This window comes from Callorhinus ursinus, unplaced genomic scaffold (assembly GCF_003265705.2).
Source record: "Callorhinus ursinus isolate GAN/ISIS: 27379988/994484 unplaced genomic scaffold, GSC_fseal_2.0 scaffold13, whole genome shotgun sequence".
Classification (NCBI taxonomy): domain Eukaryota; kingdom Metazoa; phylum Chordata; class Mammalia; order Carnivora; family Otariidae; genus Callorhinus; species Callorhinus ursinus.
In genome coordinates, this window is record NW_027397075.1 from 30,428,242 (window position 1) to 30,451,394 (window position 23,153).

Sequence of the window (23,153 nt, forward strand, 5' to 3'; positions counted from 1 at the left end):
AAATATCTTCAACAAAATATTAGCAAACCAAATCCAACAATATATTTAAAAAATCATATATCACAATCAAGTGGGATTTATTCCAGAATACAGAGGAGGTTCAATATTTATAAAACAATCAATGTGGCATGTCACATCAAGAAGAGAAAAGATAAAAACCAAGTGATCATTTCAATAGGTGCACAAAAAGCATTTGACAAAGTACAACATCCATTCATGATAAAAACTCTCTGCAAAGTAGAGTCTAGAGGGAACATACCTCAACATAATAAAGCCCTTATATGAAAAATGCACAGCCAATATCGTACTCAATGGTGAAAAACAGAGCTTTTCCCCTAAGGTCAGGAACAAGACAAGGATGTCCACTCTCACTGCTTTCATTCAACATGGTACTGGAAGTCCTCAACAGCAATTAGACAACATAAAGAAATAAAAGGCGTCTGCATTAGTAAGGAAGAAGAAAACTGTCACTTTACAGATTACATGATACTAAAGACTCCACCAAAAAAATACTAGAACTGATAACAGGAATTCAGTAAAGTTGCAGGATACGAAATCAACGTACAGAAATCTATTGCATTCCTACACGCTAAGTGAAGCAGCAGAAAGTGAAATTAAGAAAACAATCCCATTCACAATTTCACCAGAAACAATAAAATATCTAGGATTAAACTTAACCAAGGAGGTGAAGGACCTGTACTCTGAAAACTATAAAACACTGATGAAAGAAATTTAAGATGATGCAAGAACATGGAATGACATTCCATGCTCTTGGGTTGGAAGAACAAATATTGTTAAAATGTCCATACTACCCAAAGCAATCTACAGATTTAATGCAATCCCTATCAAAATAACAGCATTTTTCACAGAACTAGAACTAACAATCCTAAAATTTGTATAGAACCACAAAAGAATGGCCAAAGCAATCTTGAAAAAGAAAAACAAAATTGGAGGGACCACAATTCCAGATTTCAAGTTGTATTACAAAGGAGTAGTAATTAAAACAGTGTGGTACTGGCATAAAAACAGACACATAGATCAATGGAATAGAACAGAAAGCCCAGAAGCAAATCTACAATTTTATGGTCAATTAATCTTTGATAAAGGAGGAATGAATATACAATCAGAAAAAGACAGTCTCTTCAACAGATGGTGTTGGGAAAACTGGACAGCCACATGCAAAAGAGTGAAGCTGGACCACTTTCTTTCGCCATACACAAAAATAAATTTCAAATGGTTTAAAGACCTGAAACCATAAAAAATCCTTGAAGGGAGCACAGGCAGTAATCTCTCTGACATTGACTGTAGCAAAATTTTTGATATGTCTCCTGAGGCAAGGGATATAAAAACAAAAATAAACTCTTGGGACTACATCAAAATAAAGTTTCTGCACAGCAAGGGAAATAGTCAACAAAACTAAAAATCAGGCTACTGAATGGGAGAGGATATTTGCAAATGACATATCTGATAAAGGGTTTTAGTATCCAAAATATATAAAGAACTGATACAACTCAATACCCAGAAAACAAATAACCCAATTAAAAAATTGACAAAACATACGAACAGACATTTCTCCAAAGAAGATATACAAGTGGCCAGCAAACACAGGAAAAGATGCTCAACATCATTCATCATCAGGAAAATGCAAATTAAAATTACAGTGAGATATCACCTCACACCTGTCAGAATGGCTAAAATCACAAACACAAGAAACAAGTGTCAGTGAGGATGTGGAGAAAAAGGAACCCTTGTGCACTGTTTTTGGGAATACAAACTGTTGCAGCCACTGTGAAAAACAGCTTAAAGTTTCCTCAAAAAATTAAAAATAGAACTACCCTATGATACAGTAATTTCACTACTCAGTATTACCCCCCCAAAATACAAAAACACTAATCCAAAGGGATACATGCACCCCTGTGTTTTTTGTGGCGTTATTTCCAATAGCCAAACTATGGAAGCAACCTAAGTGTCCACTGATTGATGAATGGGTAAAGAAGATGTGGTGTATATATACAATGGAATATTTTTTCAAGATTTTATTTATTTGACAGAGAGAGAGCGAGAGAGGAAACACAAGCAGGGGGAGTGGGAGAGGGAGAAGCAGGCTTCCTGCTGAGCAGGGAGCCTGACATGGGGCTTGATCGCAGGACCCTGGGATCATGACCTGAGCTGAAGGCAGACACTTAACGACTGAGTCACCCAGGCACCCCTATACAACGGAGTATTAATCAGTTATAAAAAAGAATGAAATCTTGACATTTGCAACAACGTGGATAGAGGTAGAGTATAATGTTGAGTGAAATAAGTCAGTCAGAGAAAGACAAATGCCATACAATCACACTCATATGTGGAATTTAAGGAACAAAACAAATGAGCAAAGGAAAGAGAGAGAGAAACCAAGAATCAGACTCTTATCTATAGAAAACAAACTGATGGTTACTAGAGGAGAGGGGGGTGAAGGGATGAGTGAAATAGGGTATGGGAATTAAAGAGTGTACTTATCATGATGAAAATAAAATAAAATGAAAAAAGGAAGAATGGGTTTGAGTTGATCAAAAAAAGAAGGGAAGGAAAGGATATTTAGAGCTGAGTGGCATTGTTACAAAGATAGCCCAAGAACTGCATGGTTACATGGGAGAAGTGCAACTTGTTGGGTGTGACTGGAGTTTAGGATTGGAGTAGAGTGGGAGGCATGGTGAGAATCAAAGTTAATGAGATCGCAACTTTCATTTACTGGGTGTTTTTTTTTATGTACCAAGTACTTTACATGTATAATGTTATTTAATTGTCTTTAATTAATAGATTTTAATTTTTTTAGAGCAATTTTAAGTGGAAAGTACAGAGAGTTCCCATGTACATTCTGTCCCCACATGCACAAGCTCCCCAACTATTAACATCCCACACCAGAGTTGTACATTTGTTATAATCAATGAACCTAGAACTGATCTATCATTATTACTCAAAGTTCATAGTTGACATTCGGGTTCACTCTTGGTGGTGTACATTCTGTGGGTTTTGACAAGTGTGGAATGTTATGTATCCATCATTGTAATACCATATAGAATAATTTTCACTGCCCTAAAAATACTCTGTACTCCACCTTTTTATCTTTGCCTTCCCTAACCCCTGGCAGCCACTAAGCTTTTTACTGTCTCCATACTTTTGCCTTTTCTAGATGTCATATAGTTGAAACCATAAACTTTGTAGCTTTTTCAGATTGGCTTCTTTCACTTAGAAATATGAATTTAAAGTTCCTCCTTGTCTTTTTATGGTTTGATAGCTCATTTATTTTCAGCACTGAATAATATTCCATTGTCTGGTTGTGCCACAGTTTTATTTACCTATTTATGTATGGAAGGACATCTTGGTGGCTTTCCAGTTTTGGCAATTATAAGTAAATCCGCTATAAACAACTGTGTGCAAGTTCTTGTGTGGACATGTTCTCAATTCCTTTGAGTAAATACCAAAGAGTACAATTACTGTATCACATGGTAAGGGTATATTTAGTTTTGTAAGAAACTGTTTTCCAAAATGTCTGTACCATTTTGCAATCTCAATAGCAATGAATGGGTGTTCTTGGTACTCCATAACCTTGCTACCTTTGATGTTGTCAGTGTTTTGGATTTTGGCAATTTTAATAGGTGTTCAGTGATATCTCACTATTATTTTAATTTGCAATTCCCTATTGAACAATGATGTGGAACATCTTTTCATATACATACTTGCCATTTGTACATCTTGTTTGGTGAGGTACCTGTTCAGGTCTTTTACCCATTTTTAAATCAGGTTGTTTGTTTCATCCCCCTGTCTGAAGCACAAGGGGATTTTTTTTTTCAGATATTCACTATGAGAACCTGGGTGGGGTGAGCTCCTGGAGACCAAACCCACAAAAAAATGGATGCTCCCTATGACTTGGACCTCCTAGACTTTTTAACTCCCTGAGTTTCCAGAAATTTATCAATTACAGTTTAGGTTTTCCTTCTTAGGCGCTGGTTCCCATAGGAATTCCTGCTTGTATGTTTCTGCTTCCATAAGTTATGATTCTCTGGATTTACCTATATGCCTCTCCAAATTTGGGGAGCAGTGGTTTGTCCTGTGACCTCATTTCTCTGAAGAATCTAAGAAGGGTTGTTGAGTTTTTCAGTTGTCTACTTGTTAAGACACAGGGGCAACTTCAAATCTTCTTACATGTTGCACCAGTAAGTGGAAGATCTGTTATTTAATTTTAAAACATAGATTTGTTATTTTCTCATTTTATTGATGAATTAGAGCGAACGTATAACTTATTCTTCTGCTGGAAGTCTTTTGAGAGTTAAAGGGGATGCAATTAATAATTATCCCAGACATCAAATATAAACTGTGATGGATGATTATGCTATTGATGTGGTTACACCTGGTGAGGAAACTAAAGATTTTATGTATTTATTTGTCAGAGAGAGAGAGAGAGAGAGAGAGAGAGAGCTCACAAGCACAGGGAGAGGCATGCAGAGGGAGAAGCAGTTCCCCGCTGAGCAAGGAGCCCAAGGGGGGTCTCGATCTCAGAACCCTGGGATCATGACCTGAGCCAAAGGCAAATGCTTAACCAACTGAGCCACCCTGTCATGCCCTGATGAGGAAACTAATGTCTTGGAGCTAATAAGAGGCACTGATGGGTTTGAACCGAAAAAATCTAATCCTCGAGTGAGTGCTGTTAGCCTCTATGCTATATAAGAATCAGTTTGGAAGTGCCTTGTATGTCTTTTCAAGGTCTTTGTCAGGATTCATCAGCATTCATCATTTCTGGCTATTTTTTGCTGAAGAAACATAATTGAAATACAGTATCACACATTTATTAGCTCTTTATTTTTATTTTCCTTTTAGTTGGAGGACAAGAATTGTATTAAATTACTCTTTACTTATTATTGTATAAACCTCTTCTAAATCTGGAAATTGTTTTCTTTCCCAGAATTCTGGACTTGAAAGAGACATCTAGTTAATCTTTTGGTTCTATATGTAGATCAACAGGCCCAGATGATGTAACTAACTTGCCAAATAACAGACCTAATCACTTGTAGAATCTAGCTAAGAATTGGGTGGCAGAAAAATATAGTGATTAAAAATGGAATTAGGTTGCCTGGATTCCACACCTTACAGGCTGCAAGCTTTTAGGTAAGCATGCTTTTCCTCTCCAAATCTCACTTTCCTGGTCTGTGTAATTGAGAAAATAAGGGTACCCACTCATAGAGTTGTTTCAAGTTTATGCCCAGTACATAATCAGGACTCAATACATGGTCTCTATTATATTTATCTGAGTCTTTAGATTACCAGTGAAGTGCTTTTAAAGCACGTTGCCTTTGAATCTCTTCTGGCAATGGCTTTTTGAGATTTGTCAGTGTAGGTCTCTAGTATGCCAGCAGGAGTTCATTGATTATTTTAAGCTGCCTATTTGTATAACTAAATGTGAAAAGAAAATAATCTCCGTTGCCATTTCTGGTATACCACTAAGCATAGATTTCTTTGCCTTTGCAGAAATAAAGGAGTAGTAAAGAGAACACTTTTAAAATTGAACTTTTATTTTTATTAATGTTATAAACATACATGCTTAAAAATCAGTCCCAAAGGCTTTTAACAAAAACTATTGGTCCCTTACGCACTCCTCCTGACTCTTGATTACTGATTTCCAGAGGCTATCACTTTTGGCTTTCTTTTGGTATTTACCTCCATATTTCTGTGTAACCTGTTCATACTACTATTTCTTGATTTTTTATTTTTTATTTTCACTTTTGACTTCCTACTGTAGAGAAGAATTTAGCTGTCTTCTATCTCTCTCCCATAACCACATATACTAACCATACATATATACACTTACCCTCCCATGTTCTACTAATATAATTATATTTAAATATTTATGATTCTGAAGATATCATTCGCAGCTGAGTCCTGTGTAAATTATGATTACGTTTTCCTTCTTACATGATATTGCTGTCTTTGAGGTTGATAGTTGTCTTTCTTTCTGTTTGCAGTCTTCTCAGTATTCATCACCAGTGCATTCTCAGCCTCTCCTCTAGGAGTCTAAATCTCTTAATACCTTCAAAAAATCTTAGGCATTAGGTGTTCTAGCACTTTCATTTTTTTCTTAGTGGGGAAATATATCTCTTCAATAATCTGTGCCTTCTCATTCAAATAGATATTGATTGTTCTTCTGGCCTAGTACTGAGATCTACACCATCCTGAAAATTCCCTTCATTTTTTGGTTATTACATTTCTTGCTTCCTGGATCTCTTATTTACTTCTTTGTTAGTTTGCTTTCCATGTTTGGTGGAACACATCCTTTAGTAGTTTCCAAAGAAAGAGAAAGGGAGGTAAAATATTTTGAGATTTTTGCAAGTCTGAAAATATCTTTTTCTACTGTCACATTTATCGATAGTTTAGAATTCTAGGCTAGAAATAATTTTTTCACTCAGAATTTTGAAAACAGCACTCTATTGAATTTTAGTTTCTAGTTTGTTGCCGGGAAGACTGATGCTATAATGATTTTCCAAACTTTTTTTGTCACTTTCTTTTCTTAACTTCTTTGGGAGCTTATTAGGATATTTTATTTGTTCCTAGTGTTTTGAAATCTTATACTGCTATGCCATATTGTGTGTGTGTTTTTCATATTACATTGGACACTTGATGGACTTATTCAATACATAAATTAATCTTTCACTTATAGAATATTTTCTTGAATAGTATTGCCCCCCAACTATTTCTGTTTCATCTTCTCTGTTTTTCTGGAATGCCAATTATTCAGATATTGGATCTTCTGCATTATTTCTCTCTTTTTTTAAGGTTTATTTATTTATTTGAGAGAGAGAAAGAGAATGAGTTAAAGAACAGGGGAGGGGGAGAGGGACAGGGAGAAACAGAATCTCAAGTAAACTCTGCACTGGGTACAGAACCTGACACAGGGCTCGATCTCATGACCCTGAGGTCATGACCGGAGCCAAAACCAAAAGTCGAATGCTTAACCAACTGAGCTACCCAGGTGCCCCTATTTCTCTAGTTTCAAACAAGTTTTTCCTTTTCTGTTATTTACTTCTATTTCTTTTGTTTTCTGGAAGAGTTTCTAACTTTGTACTCCACCCATTTTACTAACATTTTTTAAAAAATTTCTACTCTCATATTTTGTTACCGAGAATTCCTTTTGTTTGTTTGAATGTTTCCTTTTATGACATTCTATTCTTGTTCCATGGATGCAATGACCTCTCCTTTCTCTCTGAGGATATTAATAAAAATGATAAAGTTTTTTTCTATATTTTGTATTATTTTTGTTTTCTTCAGTTCTGTTTTACAATATTTATTTGTTTTGGTCTCAGAGACTCTCCTTGGCTATCCATTCACATTTAAAATAATTTTTAAAAATTTTTATTTTTTACTGAAGCATAGTTGACATACAATATTGTATTAACTTCAGGTATACAATATAGTGGTTCTACAATTATATACATCACAGAATGCTAAAATAAATAAGTCAGTTATGGGGAATATAGTATTTTATTTATATTATATTAATATTGTAATAATTTTGTATGATAACAATTGGTAATCTGCACTTACTGATTTATATTTAAAAGTGAAATATTAACAGGAAACTCTATGTGGGTGTGCTTGACTAAATGAGTTACAGGCTTCACAGTATGTTGATTTATTGGGCTGTTTTAATTGGAGTTCCGCTGAATTTTAGTATCTATGTTTCCCTCTAAGAATGGTTAATATCCCCAGACAGAGTTTTTCCAATCTCCTGCTTGGAGGGTTAAATTCTACCAGCCAGCTTTTTCTTAAACTGGACTGGGCAGAGAGGTCTTGCTATTCAGTATGTGGAATTTCACTTAATCACTCTCTTTTAATACCTGATGCCCTCTAACTGGGCCAGGTGCCCATTAGTGCAGTTTTCCATAGTTCAGTGTTTCCAGAGAGTAGACCTTGCACTCTCCTGCCAGGTTGAGCCAGGGTGACTCCTAGCTATGTTATCCATGGAAATCTCACTGCTTTCATCCAGCACTCTTGTTTTCAACCTCAACTGCCCCCACTACTGTCCATTATTGTCAGAGCTATTGGTCTCCCTCAACCTTTTTGAGAGGCTGTGATGTAAATTATCCAGCTTCTGGGCTTTGGTTGTTGGCTTTCTTGGATGCAGTTTTTCTGTTTCTCTAGTCTGTTAATTTAGTTAGCAGTTATCCTGCTGGGTTTACAGTTTCAACATATTTCTTCAGTCCTCTCCCATTTTCTTTACTCTCTTGGTTTAAGCCTTTTTTATTTTTAAAATTTTTGTATTTCAGTAGGCAGTATATTGGTTAAAGGCATGGGCTCTGGATGCCTAGACCCACCTGTTGTATGACCTTGGGAAAGTTACTTAATCTCTTTCTGCCTTAGTTTCCTCATCTTGAAAAAAAATATAGTTGGAGTCCTTTTTAAGATTAAACGATTTAACCTTTTTAAGAGTAAATGATTTAAGACATGTAAAGCATGTAAAACCATAGCTGGCCTAATAAATATTAGCCATTTTAGAGTGGTTTCAGGTAAAAAGATAAAGGTGTGTGTTCAATTTATCATGTCCAAAGAAATGCACTTAAAAATATGAATCACGAGGGGCGCCTGGGTGACTCAGTCATTAAGCATCTGCCTTCGGCTCAGGTCATGACCCCAGAGTCCTGGGATAGAGCCCTGCGTCGGGCTCTCTGCTCGGCCGTAAGTCTGCTTCTCAACCTCTCCCATTCCCCCTGCTTGTGTTCCCTTTCTTGCTGTGTCTCTCTCTGTCAAATAAGTAAAATCTTCAAAAAAAATATGACTCACTAGGCAAACGTTGTTCATTTTATCTACTGAAGAAAACAATGGGCAAAGGCGAGGTATCTGATGTGCTACATAAAGTGTCTAGGTTTTTATATTGTTTTATTACCGAAAGGTACCTTGGAGATTATCGTTTCCAACTCTTTATATTACGGATAGGAAAACTGAGACCCAGAGAAGAGAGTTAGGTGACTTGCCTTGAGACTAGAATCCAAATGTCAGGACTCTTAGTTTGGTCTTCTTCCATTAAGTCATATATCTTTTTCTAATGAACAGTGAATGCTATGAGACTTGAAACTTTGTTTTTGGTGATGACACTATCCTATACCTAATTTTCTTCTTCTTATTTGTCAAGTGCTTAGAACTGGATCAATAATAAGCTTTGGTTTATGACACACTCTCTTCATTGGTCCTACTTGTTTATTTATTTTCAATAAGGTAATACATAAAAAAATTAAAGCACCCATATTGTGTACAGTACCTTGGAGGAAAATTTTAAGGGTATAATTTCCATGTATGCATGGTACAAAAATAAATGCATGTGTTTAAAATTATTGTGGTGATATACCTATTTGGTTTTTTCTCTCTTGAAGTGAACGTTACCTTATGTATGGGTGGTTTTACAACTCTCCTCATCACATCAAAACTCACCAGACTGGGGTAGCAGCGGATTAGAAAACGAAGTGAGACAGAGAGGAACAGGAAAAGGACCAGAAATATGAGTGTCTTCATTTAGCATGGGGACATGTATGTCTCTAAAATTTGTTAGTCTTCTGCAAACTATGTAATACTGGGTTTGTTTTTGATTCAGGTTTAAGAACCATTGGAGTCATCACCAAATTGGATCTTATGGATGAAGGAACAGATGCCAGGGAGGTTCTAGAGAACAAGCTGCTGCCTCTTCGCAGGGGTAACGTACCGTGTCCTATACAGGACTTCCTTTGATGATGTGGCAGAGAAACAATTGGGAAACCAATGCGAAGCTTGGTTTTATGCCTTCACAGTTATGAGGAATGTATTTATGATTAGTTATACTTTTTCTGGAATGGCATAACATTCCCAAATGATATATTTAAAAATGATCCAAAGGGAGAACTATTCCTTAAAATAACAGGAATAAGAAAGCAGGAAAAGGAAGGAGCTTGAAGGGAGGATATAAATATTCATCACAGACTGCATAAACATATACTGTGCTGTTTTAAGTGTGACTAACTTGCCCATCATATAACACAGCTGCTAAGGGACACACTGTATTAAAATGTACAGAGCTTTTAACGGGCAAAAGACATTATTGTGTTAATGCTAAAAAAAGTGTCATTAGCCACATCAGCCAGCCTTTGTTAAATACTGATGTCTCAAATTGAGTTTTATAAAGGGTTCAATTCTTCAGCCCTTAAAAATAATTTTGCTTTTCTTATTCAGCCTGTTTGAGAGCCTTGAAATCTCCCCAGAATAAACAACAAGGGTCCCAAACCACATTGTATGTGTTCTGTTTCAGGTTATGTGGGGGTGGTAAACAGAAGCCAGAAGGATATAGATGGGAAGAAGGACATTAAGGCCGCCATGTTGGCCGAAAGGAAATTTTTTCTCTCGCACCCGGCTTATAGACATATTGCTGATCGGATGGGGACCCCACACCTGCAGAAGGTCCTTAATCAGGTAAAGACGTTTTCTCAAGCAACAAGAACAGTTATGAAATATACAAGTGACTATTGGAATTCATATTTCTCATTTTAATGTTCATTTTTTCCAAAATAAGACATTCAGCTTAAATGATAGGAATTAAAAAATGAATATGAATACTTAGTTGCACACTGTTACTATTCTCAGTGAGTAGAATCTACTTTAATGTTATTGAAAGTACACTGCTCAGAGCAGAAATACGCTTATTTAGGAACAGTGAATAAGGGTATGTATTAGCACCCATTTTACTCAGAATATGTAGTTATCTTAAGAAATTAAGGTTGTGTGTCTCTGAAGGGTTGATTTCTTGAGATTTGTTTTTAAAATGTCCATCTGTTATGGTTAGGTAAGATTTCTTTTTAAAATTTCTTTATGGTTTTGTTTAGGATCGATTTGTTCCTTAATTTAAATTCTTGAAAATAACAAATCCTTATAAGCAATCATTGATCTCCATTCATTTAAGAAGTTTTTCCAGATAACCCTTTTCCCTGCACAGACAAGACTTGGGCCTCTGTCTTCTCACATTCCATGCCCTTACTTCCTTCTTGCATAAAACCTCAGTGCACTTACTTGGTAACATATTTTTCATCTCCTAGGGAAGTTAAGCATCATCCTCAGTGTATGCAGGTCCACTCCTTGAGTTTTGATTATATTGACTCAAAGTGGCCAGCAGCTTTTCTCACAAATAGAATCATAAGATATGCTTTAACTTTTATTTATGAACTTTAACAGTCAACCAATCAAGTCATTATCGAATGTTCTGATTGTTTGCTCCTAGAAGGTATCAGTAGAGACTAATACAATAGCAGGCTACTTGTGACATTGGACCTGAACCCTTTAGGCAAAACAATTGAAGAAGTTTTAGAAAATAAAAAAGCAGTAGTATACTTCTATTTTATGTGACATAACACAAACTCATGTAAAGTTTGTGCTTTTTAATTAGGGTAGATGAGTATTTAGAAGCCATGAGGTGGTGCTGTGGTTGTGTCATTTAACAAACATGAATATATTTTAGAGAAGGAACATTGGTTTGCCACACAAAAACCATAATATTCTACCAATATATTTAGTATTGGTAAAACTCTTTTTAGATTACTGCTCTCATGCCTATATTGGTCTAAGAAAAACACAAATAAACTGAAAAATTCTTAGAGAAAAATCACTAAGATGATTAGGAAGATAAAGTTGGAAATAAATTAGGTTGTGAATACTAGAAAAATAGAAAGAATGTGACTGGCCATTTGGTTATACAAATGACCCCTAAATTATGACATAATTGGATTCTGGTTGACTGAAAACTGAATGGATTTTGTACTGAAGATCTCTCATTTCTTGGATAATCACTTTCTTTTTTATTGCTTTAGGGATCTTCATACTGTTTGAAACTAGGATACTTTTATGGCTGATTCAATGTGCACCAATACCTCTGGCCCTGAGGGCCAGTTTCTGTGGTGAAAACTGGAACAGAACATGACATTTTTGAGTCATTATGGCTGGAGGGCAGGGAATGAGGGAGTGAGTTATAAGAGATGAATTTGGAGAAGTAGGCAGAGGCTGGATCCTGTAATGTTTGTAGGCAAGTTAAGGATTTTTGTTCTTATCCTAAGAACAGTGGGGAGTGAGTCATTTAAGGCATCTGAATAGGGGAATTACACAATCATATCTGTGTGTTAAAAATGTTCATGGTGGTTGCAGATAAGATCAAGAATAGAGGGGCACCTGGGTGGCTCAGTCGTTAAGTGTCTGCCTTCGGCTCAGGTCATGATCCCAGGGTCCTGGGATCGAGCCCCGCATCAGGCTCCCTGCTCCACAGGAAGCCTCCTTCTCCCTCTCCCACTCCCCCTGCTTGTGTTCCCTCTCTCGCTGTGTCTCTGTCTGTCAAATAAATAAATAAAATCTTAAAAAAAAATCAAGACTAGACATGAGAAGTTAGGAGTCAAAGTGAGAAATAATGGTAGCTTGGTCTTGGTTAGGGCCAGTGAAGATGAAAAATAAAGCAGAATTGAGAAATGTTTAGGAAAATCGAGAACTTCATGGTAGATTAGCTCTGGTGGGTGATGGAGAGGTGAAGTCAAGGATGCACTCCGAGTTCCCATATTGTTATGAAGTCACCGAGATGGAGAACCCTGAAAGGAAGATTAGGTGTTTGATTTCAGACTTGCTGAGGTTGAGGTGTCATTGGCACATGTAAGAGAAGTAAAGTCCATGGTCTAATATGTATGCCTGCAGCAAAGATTAGAAGTCTGGTCTGTAGATAACACGTTGGTAGCTACAGGCGTTTGAATATTTATTAAAGCTTTGAGTGGAATAAGATTACTTTAGGAGGAACAGAGAGTGAACAAAGAAGGTTAAGACTCAGATTGGAGGAATATTGATATTTACAGGTCTGGTGGAGGGGGATGACTTGGCAAAGGAGATGTAGAAGGTACATCCAAAAGGTTAGGAGAAAACTGAGAGGAACTAGGGTCACGAAAGCTGAGGAAAGAACTATTTTAGAAAGCCAAGAGTGGTCCGCAGTGTTGCTTTGCTGTTGAGATATCTGAGAAGCAAAAGGTGGAAACCATGTATTTTTATCATTTACCCCTCATATGGCAGACAAGTGGCTACTGGTTTCTCATGGTTACTGTTGCTCTTAGACTTGGGGGTTTGTGATGTTGCTACTGGGAATGCAGGCCTCTCCATTCTTTTGTTTTCTGCTTCAGAGCCATAACAACAGCATGCTGGGGAATAACATAAGTCATAACTGTGGGTGAAGGTCTAATATAGTTATGAACTATTAACATTTAAATAACTATAGATATATTGAATAGATACATCCAGGTAATCTCTGATAAACATTAAAGATTTAGAATGATTTCTTCAGTCAGTCTGGGTATTTATTCCCCTTTTAATTTATTATTCTTTTTCATGCATTTCTGTGAAGTTTATGTTCTCTTTCTTTTGATTCAAGTTTATTACTTCACCAGTTCAAGAAGATTACCTTTTCTTCTTTCTCTTTCTTTCTTTCTTTCTTTCTTTCTTTCTTTCTTTCTTTCTTTCTTTCTTTTCTTTTACTTTCTTTCTCTTTCCCTTCCTTCCTCCTTCCTCCTTCCTTCCTTCCTTCCTTTCCTTCTCTTTTTTTCTTTTAATTCAGACTTTTGTTTAACTGCATTGTAATAGAAAGAACATAAGGCAGAGAGCTAGCCAATCTGGGTTTATATCCCACCTTTGTTCTTTTTTTTTTTTTTTTAAAGATTTTATTTATTTATTTGACAGAGAGAGACACAGCAAGAGAGGGAACACAAGTAGGGGGAGTGGGAGAAGGAGAAGCAGGCTTCCTGCTGAGCAGGGAGCCCAATGTGGGGCTCGATGCCAGGACCCTGGGATCATGACCTGAGCCGAAGGCAGACGCTTAACTGACTGAGCCACCCAGGCGCCCCCACCTTTGTTCTTAATCATGTACTTGTAGACAATCTCTTAGAGAATTTTTCATCCTGCTGAGCTTGAGGCGCCAGCAGATGATCTCAGTGGAATTGCCAAGTGGATGGTTAAGTAGAGATGTCAACAGCAGAGAGAGAGTGTTTTCCTTTGCTAGTCATGGAACTTTCATATGCAAACTGCTGAAGGAATAAGCCCATGATGTGAACCAGCACCGCTGGACTGATGCCTAGAGGCAGGGCAAGAGGAAGCATCTGTCTGAGCTGCAGAATGGAGAGGAAGTGGACAGCTGACAGGTACCTACAGTTCCATAGGGTGGTCCTGAAATGTCCGGCAGCACCTGTAACTCCAATTTCTTCATTTCTAGCCACAGTCCAACTTAAGGCTCCTTTCTACAATCTAGGTAACCTGATAGATCAATTCATGCCAAAGTGTCATTAGGCAGCCTTCGGAGTAACATTAGTAGGTGCATTTTAACAGGGTATTTCCAGCCAGGCATAAAGAGGTAGCCCAAGTGAGTGACTCCAGCTGAAGGAATTTTGAACATCTCCTTAAGGCCAGGAGAGAGTTGGAGCTGCTTCTCATGATTTTCCTACACAGTTAGTCAGTCTCAAATGTATATACGCATATGATTTCTAAGTTTTAAACGATTAGGAAAACAGGGAACATCAATTTTTGTCTCCTGAGTTCATCTTTCATCTGTTACATCTACACGATTTTGTTTTGTTTTATTTAGCAACTTACCAACCACATTCGAGATACCCTGCCAAACTTCAGGAACAAGCTACAGGGACAGTTGCTCTCCATAGAACATGAAGTGGAAGCCTACAGAAACTTCAAGCCAGAGGACCCCACCAGGAAGACCAAGGCATTGCTGCAGTGAGTCCTCTTGCCCTCCCTTGTTCAGCATTTGAAACTCATTTCTTCAGTTTGCTTTTGCCTTAGCCTCTTTGTCGTGCTATTTTCTAGAAAAAGCACGTAATGTGTACAAGACTTTGTGTATGTTATACAATGAACCTCGAGTCTTTATGTGTTCTTGAAGAATCATCGTTGATCTTATTCTGTTACTATAGATTGAACCAGTTGCCCATCCCCGTGCCCAGTTTCCTTGCGCTTTGATAATTGGATTCCGTAAATGAGTGATAGTGATATCACCAATACCCAATAGTGATAACTCAGCAGGGTTTTTGCTCTTAGTCTTTAGAAGTGGACACAGCTCCTGTCAAAAGTGTCATCTGTCTTGTACAACTGTTTCTACCAAGGTCACTCGTACTTATTATCTTCTTGTGTCAGTCATTTCATGGGATTTATCTGTGTACATTTTTCAGGGGAATGAGAACCACGGCTTTCATAATTAAAGTATGGACAATAAAGCCACATTTAAGTATCTTTTTACCCTTTTTGGTAATGATTTTAATGTAGCTCTTTAAAAACACAAATGTGAAAACTACCAAGTATCTTCTTACTCCTCCATGATCTTCCCATCTTATCCTTGGATTACTAGGTGTATCCCTGAGGGGTCTTGGTAGGACAGCAGAGTCGTTAGAGAATTGCCAGCTCCTTATGTCTTTTATCTTTCTTCCTTTTTTTTGCCCCTCCCAGCCTTATCTGCCCTCTACCCCTCTGCTGCAGCTTACCTCAGGTCCCTGTCAACCAGAAGACCCTCCGCCCAGCTGATCTTCCAGGGCATCCCAAATCCACTTCCAGGGATGGTGCTTGCCACCTCTTATGGTCCCTTTCTTCCTGTGCAGCCTTGCAATCAAGGTGCCCTTAATTTGGTGTTCAAAATGCATGACAAAATTCCTTTCTTTGTGGAGCTATTTCTAAATGCTCAAATTATTTAAGTAAAAATTTAATGTAACATCTTACATTTCCTCATTTAAAAATATAGAATCATACAGAGGAAAGAATTTTTTCTTAGATTCAACTCTTCCCTAGTTTATCTTTTTATTCTTGGCTTTGGTTAAGCTCCTATAAAAACTCTTCAAGTTACAGAGAAAAGAAAGCTATTTCTGTTTAGGCTCTAGGTCATCATCTTAACATCCAACTGAAACTACTCTCCTTACAAATACTACGCTTGCCTCTGTGACTCCATTGGATTCAGATTACAGAATTTTCCACATCTGGATTCTTCCCTTGTAGGGGGCTGATCAGCTCCTTCCTCTCTTCCTCCCTCCCTCTCTGGTTTCTTTCTCCCCCTCTTTCCACCCGCCTCTCTTCTTGCCTTCCTCTTAGCTCTTTGTGTTCGACTTGTGTCTGGCTCTGTGCTATCTACTAGAGATTCAACAATGAATAAGACTTTTGCCCTCAAGAAGAGGCCACAGAGGAGCAAGGGAAACAGACATATAAGCAACTAACTGTGTTAAAATCTGATAAATGCTATGTTTCTGGTAAGTATAAACTGTTAAGGGAGCCCAGGTGAGGAAGCAGTTACAGGTGAGGAAGGTTGTGAGTTCACAGAGGAAAAGATACTTTAATGAGAACCTAATGTATGGGGAGAGTTTGTCAGGTGGATGAGGAGGCCAAGAGAATAGTGTCAGATTGTTTACAGCTTGTTGTAGTGGGCCTGGAGGCTGGAGTATAGGCTGGAGGTAAATTTCCTAAAATTTCCCAGTCTTTCAGTGCTTTCTCTTGTATATACCTTCTCAGGTGGTTAAAAATTAGATTAACATGGGCACAGGCATAAACATAGCTACATCAGATTGTATTCTGAATTTTCTGGCCTAATTTGCAGTTTTAATTCATCCAGGATTTTGATGAAAGAGAATCAGGGATACAAATCTTAGATGGTTTGAAATTTTTCCTGTTGAATTTTGAATTTGAAAGTAGTACCAGCATGCCAAAATTAGAGTTTCTACATCTAACAATAGAAAATGCAAGTAGGTTGTTATTTTCCCCCTGTGAGATATTTCTTTGGTTTTTACCAACTACCTTAAGGCAACTCATCCCTTCATTGAAGTTACTGAGTACCTTTCATATATTAGGCAGTGGGAGATAAATAAAATGTGTGGTCCTTGCCCTTAGGAGAGAGACTGACAGGTGAACAAGAGTGATGGACTCTGCTAAGTGCTGTGCTGAAAATAAGCTGAAGGAACAAGGAAAATAAGCTGAAGGAACAAGGAGCAATAAGGAGTGTGGCAGATAGGACCGTGGAAAGTTTCCTGGAAAAACTATTGCTTGAACTGAGTCTTGAAGGACAGATAAAAATTAGCCAGGCAGGGAAGCAAGGGGCAGAAGGGAAAACAGATGTACAAGCACAGAGACATGGTGCATGTAGGGACCTGGGCATAGCTTCTTTCTGGTTGGCTTAGAAGGTGTGTGGATGAGTAGTGAGAGATGGAGCATACAGGGCCAGACCATGGAGAATCTTGCGTGATGGGTTAAGGAGTTTTAATTTTATTATCCAATTGTGGGGAATCATTGAAAAAGAAGGCTAGAGCTAGTTGTAGAGGGGGATGGGGGTCACCAGTTTGCATTGTCTGTGATGCTGGGGGCGGGGAGGAGAGGAGCTCACAGAGTAAGAGGGGGCTCATCGGGAGCAGTTAGAACACTAGGCGAATGTGGTGTCATAGGAACCGAGGGGCATTTTGACTCTTCTATGTAAAGTTTTACTGTTTAACTTTAATTCCTAATTTAAGTATTTTTAAATACCACTTTATGGTTTCAATTAAATGGACAGAATGCATCTAATGACACAGATATTTATGCTATGTATTTTAATTAACTGCCTAAAATAAATCTTCCTAACATCTATGTCATATAATTACATTTTCGAGTGCTGAATAGAATGCAGTGCTCATTCTGCCAGTAGGTGCCAGTAAGAACACTAGGAAAAGGATTCTAAGGGCTCACATAGTAAATTAAAATGAAAAATGCAAAGCCTTGTAACTAGAATTTACTTCTCTTTCGCAATTATAGGATGGTTCAGCAATTTGCTGTGGACTTCGAGAAGAGAATTGAAGGGTCAGGGGATCAAGTAGATACCCTGGAGCTCTCAGGAGGGGCTAAAATCAATCGTATATTCCACGAACGCTTTCCTTTTGAGATAGTAAAGGTTTGTACCAAATGTTATTTTTTTTTCCTTTCACTTCATTTCCATGTTCTGTTCTATATAACTGTTCATAAAATGTTATGGGAGTGGTATAGGACTGAGATAGATCTTTGAACAAAAATCTTCATACTCAGGTGATAAAATTTAGGAGAGAAGTATTTTCTTACTGATGGTTCTGATCTTATTTATTTAATGGGATCTAACAACATTTCAAATTATTTCAACAAACACTAACTGAGTTCCTATGAAGTTTATTTATTGTCTAATTAATTTAAAAATATTTCTTGAGCACCTATTCTGTGCCAAAATTCTAGGTGCTAGTGATCAAGAAAGAGGCACTGTCTGGTGGGGAAAGACAGAGAATTTTACAAATAGACAAAGTAAGAAAACATAAAATGTTATTATGTAATATAATGTTAGAGAAAGGGGTTGAGGGAGCCACTTTCTTTTTTTTAAAGATTTATTTGTTTTAGAGAGAGAGAGAGACAGCATAAGCAGGAGGGGCAGAGGGAGAGGGAGAGAGAGAATCTCAAGCAGACTCCCTTCTGAGTGCAGAGCCTGATGCAGGGCTGGATCCCAGGACCCTGGGATCATGACCTGAGCCGACACCAAGGGTCAGAAAAGCTTAACTGACTGCTCCACCTCGGTGCCCCGAGTGAGCCACTTTTGATGGGATGTTTCAGGCAAGGTCCTTCTGAGTAGGGGACATCTAAAGCATGACCAGAATGGCATGAAGAGGTCAGCTGTAAGGATCTTGGGGAAGAGGGTCATTCAGGGTAAGCAGCTGAGGACGAGGCTGTACAGCAAGCATCTGTACAGTGGGTGAAGGACAGATGAGGCTGGTGCAGAGCTGATGAGGGGGCAGGAGTCCACCATGAATTCAGAGGAAAGAAGTGCCCAGTTTACGCAGGGCGTTCCAGGTTGCAGTGAGGTGTTTGCATTTACTAATGAGAAGTTAGGGGGTAGTTTTATGAAAAGGTGTGACCTGATTTGGTGGATGATTTTAAAAGAACGCTTTGTAGGCTGGATCTTAAAGGGGCAAGAGTTGATTTTGGGAGACAAGTAAGGTGAGTTAAACAGTAGGGCCAGAGCAGGAGTGAATCCACTTTCTGTGGGGCCTAAAGTTTATACAGTTGGGGGGCGGGCGGCCTTAAAGAAGAAGAATACAAAATTATAAACACACAGTTAGGCACGGGGTCTTGGAAGGTCCTTATGTAAGAGAGAAGCCCTGAACCTTAATCTTCTTTAGCTTCACATTAAAAATGCCCCAGAAGAGAGGATGGAGAAAGTGGATGGATTTGTGATTTTGGAGGTAGGGTCAGTAGGGCTTGGGTTGATATGGGGGATGCAAGAAAGAAGATTCAGGATGATTCCTAAGGCTTGGCTTGTACAACAGCAAGTGTTAGTGGCCATCAGATGAGGGAAACTGAGCAAAAGCTGAGTTTATGTAGAGGTATGAACTGAGAGAGTTTTATTTCGGCTCTGCTTAGGTTGGCTTGCCCATTAGGTGGCTAAGTAGTATTAGGGACTCTGCTACTTGTTTCAAATACAGAGGAGGGTGCTTATGTCTTGGTGTGGGAGGAAAATGGGTAAATAGATGGTTTCATTAAAACGTGCTAAGTAAAGTGATAAACTTCAGCACAGGGTGCTATGGAAACAGCCTACAGACCCGAATCCCAGACTGAGTGCTTGAGGGAGCCTGACTTCTGAGCTGAGTTTGGAAGGATGAGCAGCTAGTCAAGCAGGAGGGGGTTGGGGCCTGGGGTTGTTCCAGATAGAGAAGGAGGAACAGTAAAGGCTGAGCTCTGGGCAACAGGGTGTAGGTAGGAAACTAAAGCAATTCATTGTTCTATGGTATAAAGTGTGAGGGGGGAGAATGGATAGACAGTGAAGCTGGAGAGGCCAAATCTCAGAAGTCAGGGGCTGAACTGAATGTGCTCTTGATATCCCTTTTAGGTCTAAGCTCCATGACACTTTGATCCTAATTCCACATAAATTTAAAGTACCTAGAACTTCTGGGAAATTTTTTTGCAGCCATCTATCCTACATTGGATTGGTAAAAAAATATTATTAATTTCCTCTTGTAAAGAGGCCTTGAATGCAGGTGGTTAAAACGGCCAGGGAGAAAAGACAGCCATTGTTAATCTCAGCACAGCTGGACCGCTGTTGCATGTCAGGTGACACTCTTATTTATGCATTTGTCTGTGAATACATTTATTACATTCAGCAAAAGAATGAAGAATTGTATATTTCATATGAATGGCCAGATTTATGTCCAGAAGGCATCCTTTATGCATAGTGCTCCTATCTATAATAGAGTTAAAATCCACTACACTAAAACTCCCAGAAATCCCCAATGTTCTATGTTGCCTTGAACTTTATATAAGCAGATGTTTTGACCATCTGGGTTTAAGTTAGGAAAGACATGAGTATCCATTTATTAATAACGAAATCAAGTTCTTCTCATTTTTTAATATTCAACAATATTATTATTCAGAGGAATTAAGTGTCATAACTGTGGCTCATTTTGCATCTGCAGATGGAGTTCAATGAAAAAGAATTGCGAAGAGAAATAAGCTATGCAATCAAAAACATACATGGTATCAGGCAAGTGATTCACATTTTCCTTGTCTCAGTTCAAGCTACTAAAAGAAAATTAATGTTTATAAATGGCTAGTGAAGTAGACTTTTCATCATCAGAGCAGAATAGCATACAGAGGTGAGAGTAAGAAATAGGAGACTCTCGCTTGAGTTTAATGGTAATTTCCTGTATTGTCATACTCACAAAAGAAAAGACTTTTCAATTAAAAAAAGCAGAAACACTTCCTGCACTCACAGCACTGTGCTCTGCACAATTAGGGATTTGCCAGTGAGCAAGACCTTGTTCTCCAGAGCCTTGCATTTTAGGGACGGAGGCCTGACATGCTCATAAGGAATCATTACTTACACAGAGACAGGACAGATAAATTTTGGCCGCAGTTGTGGGGGAAGATTGGGAGAGATTAATGAAGGTCGTGACTCTTGAGTTGAACCTTGCCTGTATAGAGAACAAGAATGATTTCAACAGGCAATGGTGTGCTGTGTGTTTACACGTGCGTGCGTGTGTATGTGTGTGTGCGCGAAACATGAGAGGCTGGGAATTGTTGAGGCAAGAAGATAAGAGAAGGGGCTTAAAGTGGAAAAGAGTAGTGTGAGCAAAGGCATAGGGGTGGTGAAGTGCAGCAGGGATTCATGGAGCGGGGAGTCACGCATTTTGACTGGACAGGAGAGCAGCAGGACCTGAGGCTCCGAGGGGAGCTTGTCCCTTGTGTGGAAGTTTGTGTGGAATTTTCCCCCTGTATAAAATGGGATTATTTTCATTTACTTTCTTTAAAGCATTATGATAAGAAAAAATGAATTAAAAAAAAGAAAAAAATGAATTTAAAACACACGTTTCTTGAGTTCATGTACAGAATTTAATGGAGCATATATTAAATTTCCTGAATTTAAGGTATTGAACTTAGGTTGCGTACTTCATAGATGATCTCATATGAAGGAGGTGTCCCCTGTCTGTTGGCCACTGTGTCTCAGCTTTTGCCATAGGTCAAGATGAGACTATTTTGGGAGCAGAGCCTGAGAGAGCAAAGCTTGACAATGAATGTATATGTGAAAGGAGTTAGGACATTTGAATTCTCTGTCATTTTAACACTCAGACCATCTGCTCTGCAAGTTGCAAATACGATAGGTAAATATGCATTCACAAAGTAAAAGGGAGGAAACATTCTATAACCAAATCCAGTATTTTTCTCTGTCAGTAGGATTTCTAAGTTCCTTATTAATTCTATTCTGTTGCCCTGAAATCTAGGATACATTTGGTATAGAAACTGTGTCTTGCCCTTGAGCTGGGTGGGACTAGTATTCAAACATGTCAATGTGATAAGTGCAGTGAAACCAAATCACATTTTTTGGGTCATGAAGTATTTTTGTATGTACTTACTTTACTGTAAAAGTAAAATACAGTACTTTTACTTGGCTTTTAAAACTTATTATCATATACATTTTTGTTGAATGCAACTGCAAGAGCTCACTAATTCAGTTTTGAAGATTTCTGATTTACATGCATACCAAAAGAAGAGATTGGTTGTCATTTATTATTCTGGAATTAATTTGCCTGTAAGATGATAAGAAGGGCACAGTGTCCTGAGAATAAGACATACTCATGGCATTATTCGGCTCTTAAATACACTTAATATGAAAAGTTTTGTTTCCAATTGATTGTTAGATATTTGAATAATAGAAGCCATCTTTGTCCACTGCAGACCTAATGGTCCATCTTTGTGCGGCAGGCACTGTGTGGCAATGAGGAGCAAGGGAGGAAGACAGTCCTTGTGGGGCAAACAAGATAAATGCAGTCATGACCTTTCTACCAGGGCAGTAGTGGAACTATGCATGCTGAGATCACTGCAATGCAAAATAGGATGCTGGGGTTCAGAGAAGGAAGACCTTGTCAGGGGCAGGACTGGAGAAGGCGAGCTTGAGGAAGTGGTTGCTTCTGATCTGGGCTTTGAAGCGCAGGTGGGACTTGGACAGGCTGAAAGTGTGGGGAGGGCAAAGTGAACCTCATGGACAGAGGCAAAGAAAGAAAACGTTAGTATGAGTGTGTTTGTGGAAAGGCCAATGGTTGGGTTTGGCTGAAACATAGGGTGCATGAAAGGGAGGAGGCAAATAACTGGAACGGAAGATTAGGGTCAGGCAGGGAAATTTTTAATGTTAGACCAAACAGTGTGGATTTTATTCTGCATCCAATGTGGAGAAACTTCAAGTTATAATATAGTATGATCACTACAGTTAGAAAGAGAGGTGCGTGTAGGGTGCTAAAGTAAATGATTAGAAGGGACCAGAATAAAGCTGCTGTAAGGGAACTGTGGAAGAAATTTCCCCAAAGAAGCACCGCAGAACTGAGTGGTGAAGGAGGAGAAGTTAATGGAAGAAGGAGAATTGAGAAGAGGGAGGGAGAAGGGCCTGGGGATGGCGAGGGTCAAGCACCAGCATCTGGCATCTGCAGGGCTTTGGGCGTGATGATACTTGGGGTTCATGGTCCCTCTTATGGTAGCTTTTTTCCAATGGCCTTTTATTTAGATGTAATCATTTTTTCACTTTTTATCACACACACACACACACACACACACACACACACACACACACACACACACAC

General features: G+C 38.4%; 1 protein-coding gene across 8 annotated transcripts in view; it reads left to right on the top strand.

The window, feature by feature from the left end:
* Positions 1 to 23,153, top strand: part of DNM3 (dynamin 3) — a 569,456-nt gene that overhangs the window by 191,381 nt on the left and 354,922 nt on the right. For all 8 annotated transcript variants that reach the window (XM_025878034.2, XM_073900029.1, XM_073900023.1 and 5 more), the window contains 5 exons: positions 9,620 to 9,718; positions 10,307 to 10,467; positions 14,645 to 14,787; positions 17,827 to 17,962; positions 20,499 to 20,566. In XM_025878034.2, the coding sequence (XP_025733819.1) occupies positions 9,620 to 9,718; positions 10,307 to 10,467; positions 14,645 to 14,787; positions 17,827 to 17,962; positions 20,499 to 20,566 (607 nt within the window). The remainder of the gene's footprint in view (positions 1 to 9,619; positions 9,719 to 10,306; positions 10,468 to 14,644; positions 14,788 to 17,826; positions 17,963 to 20,498; positions 20,567 to 23,153) is intronic.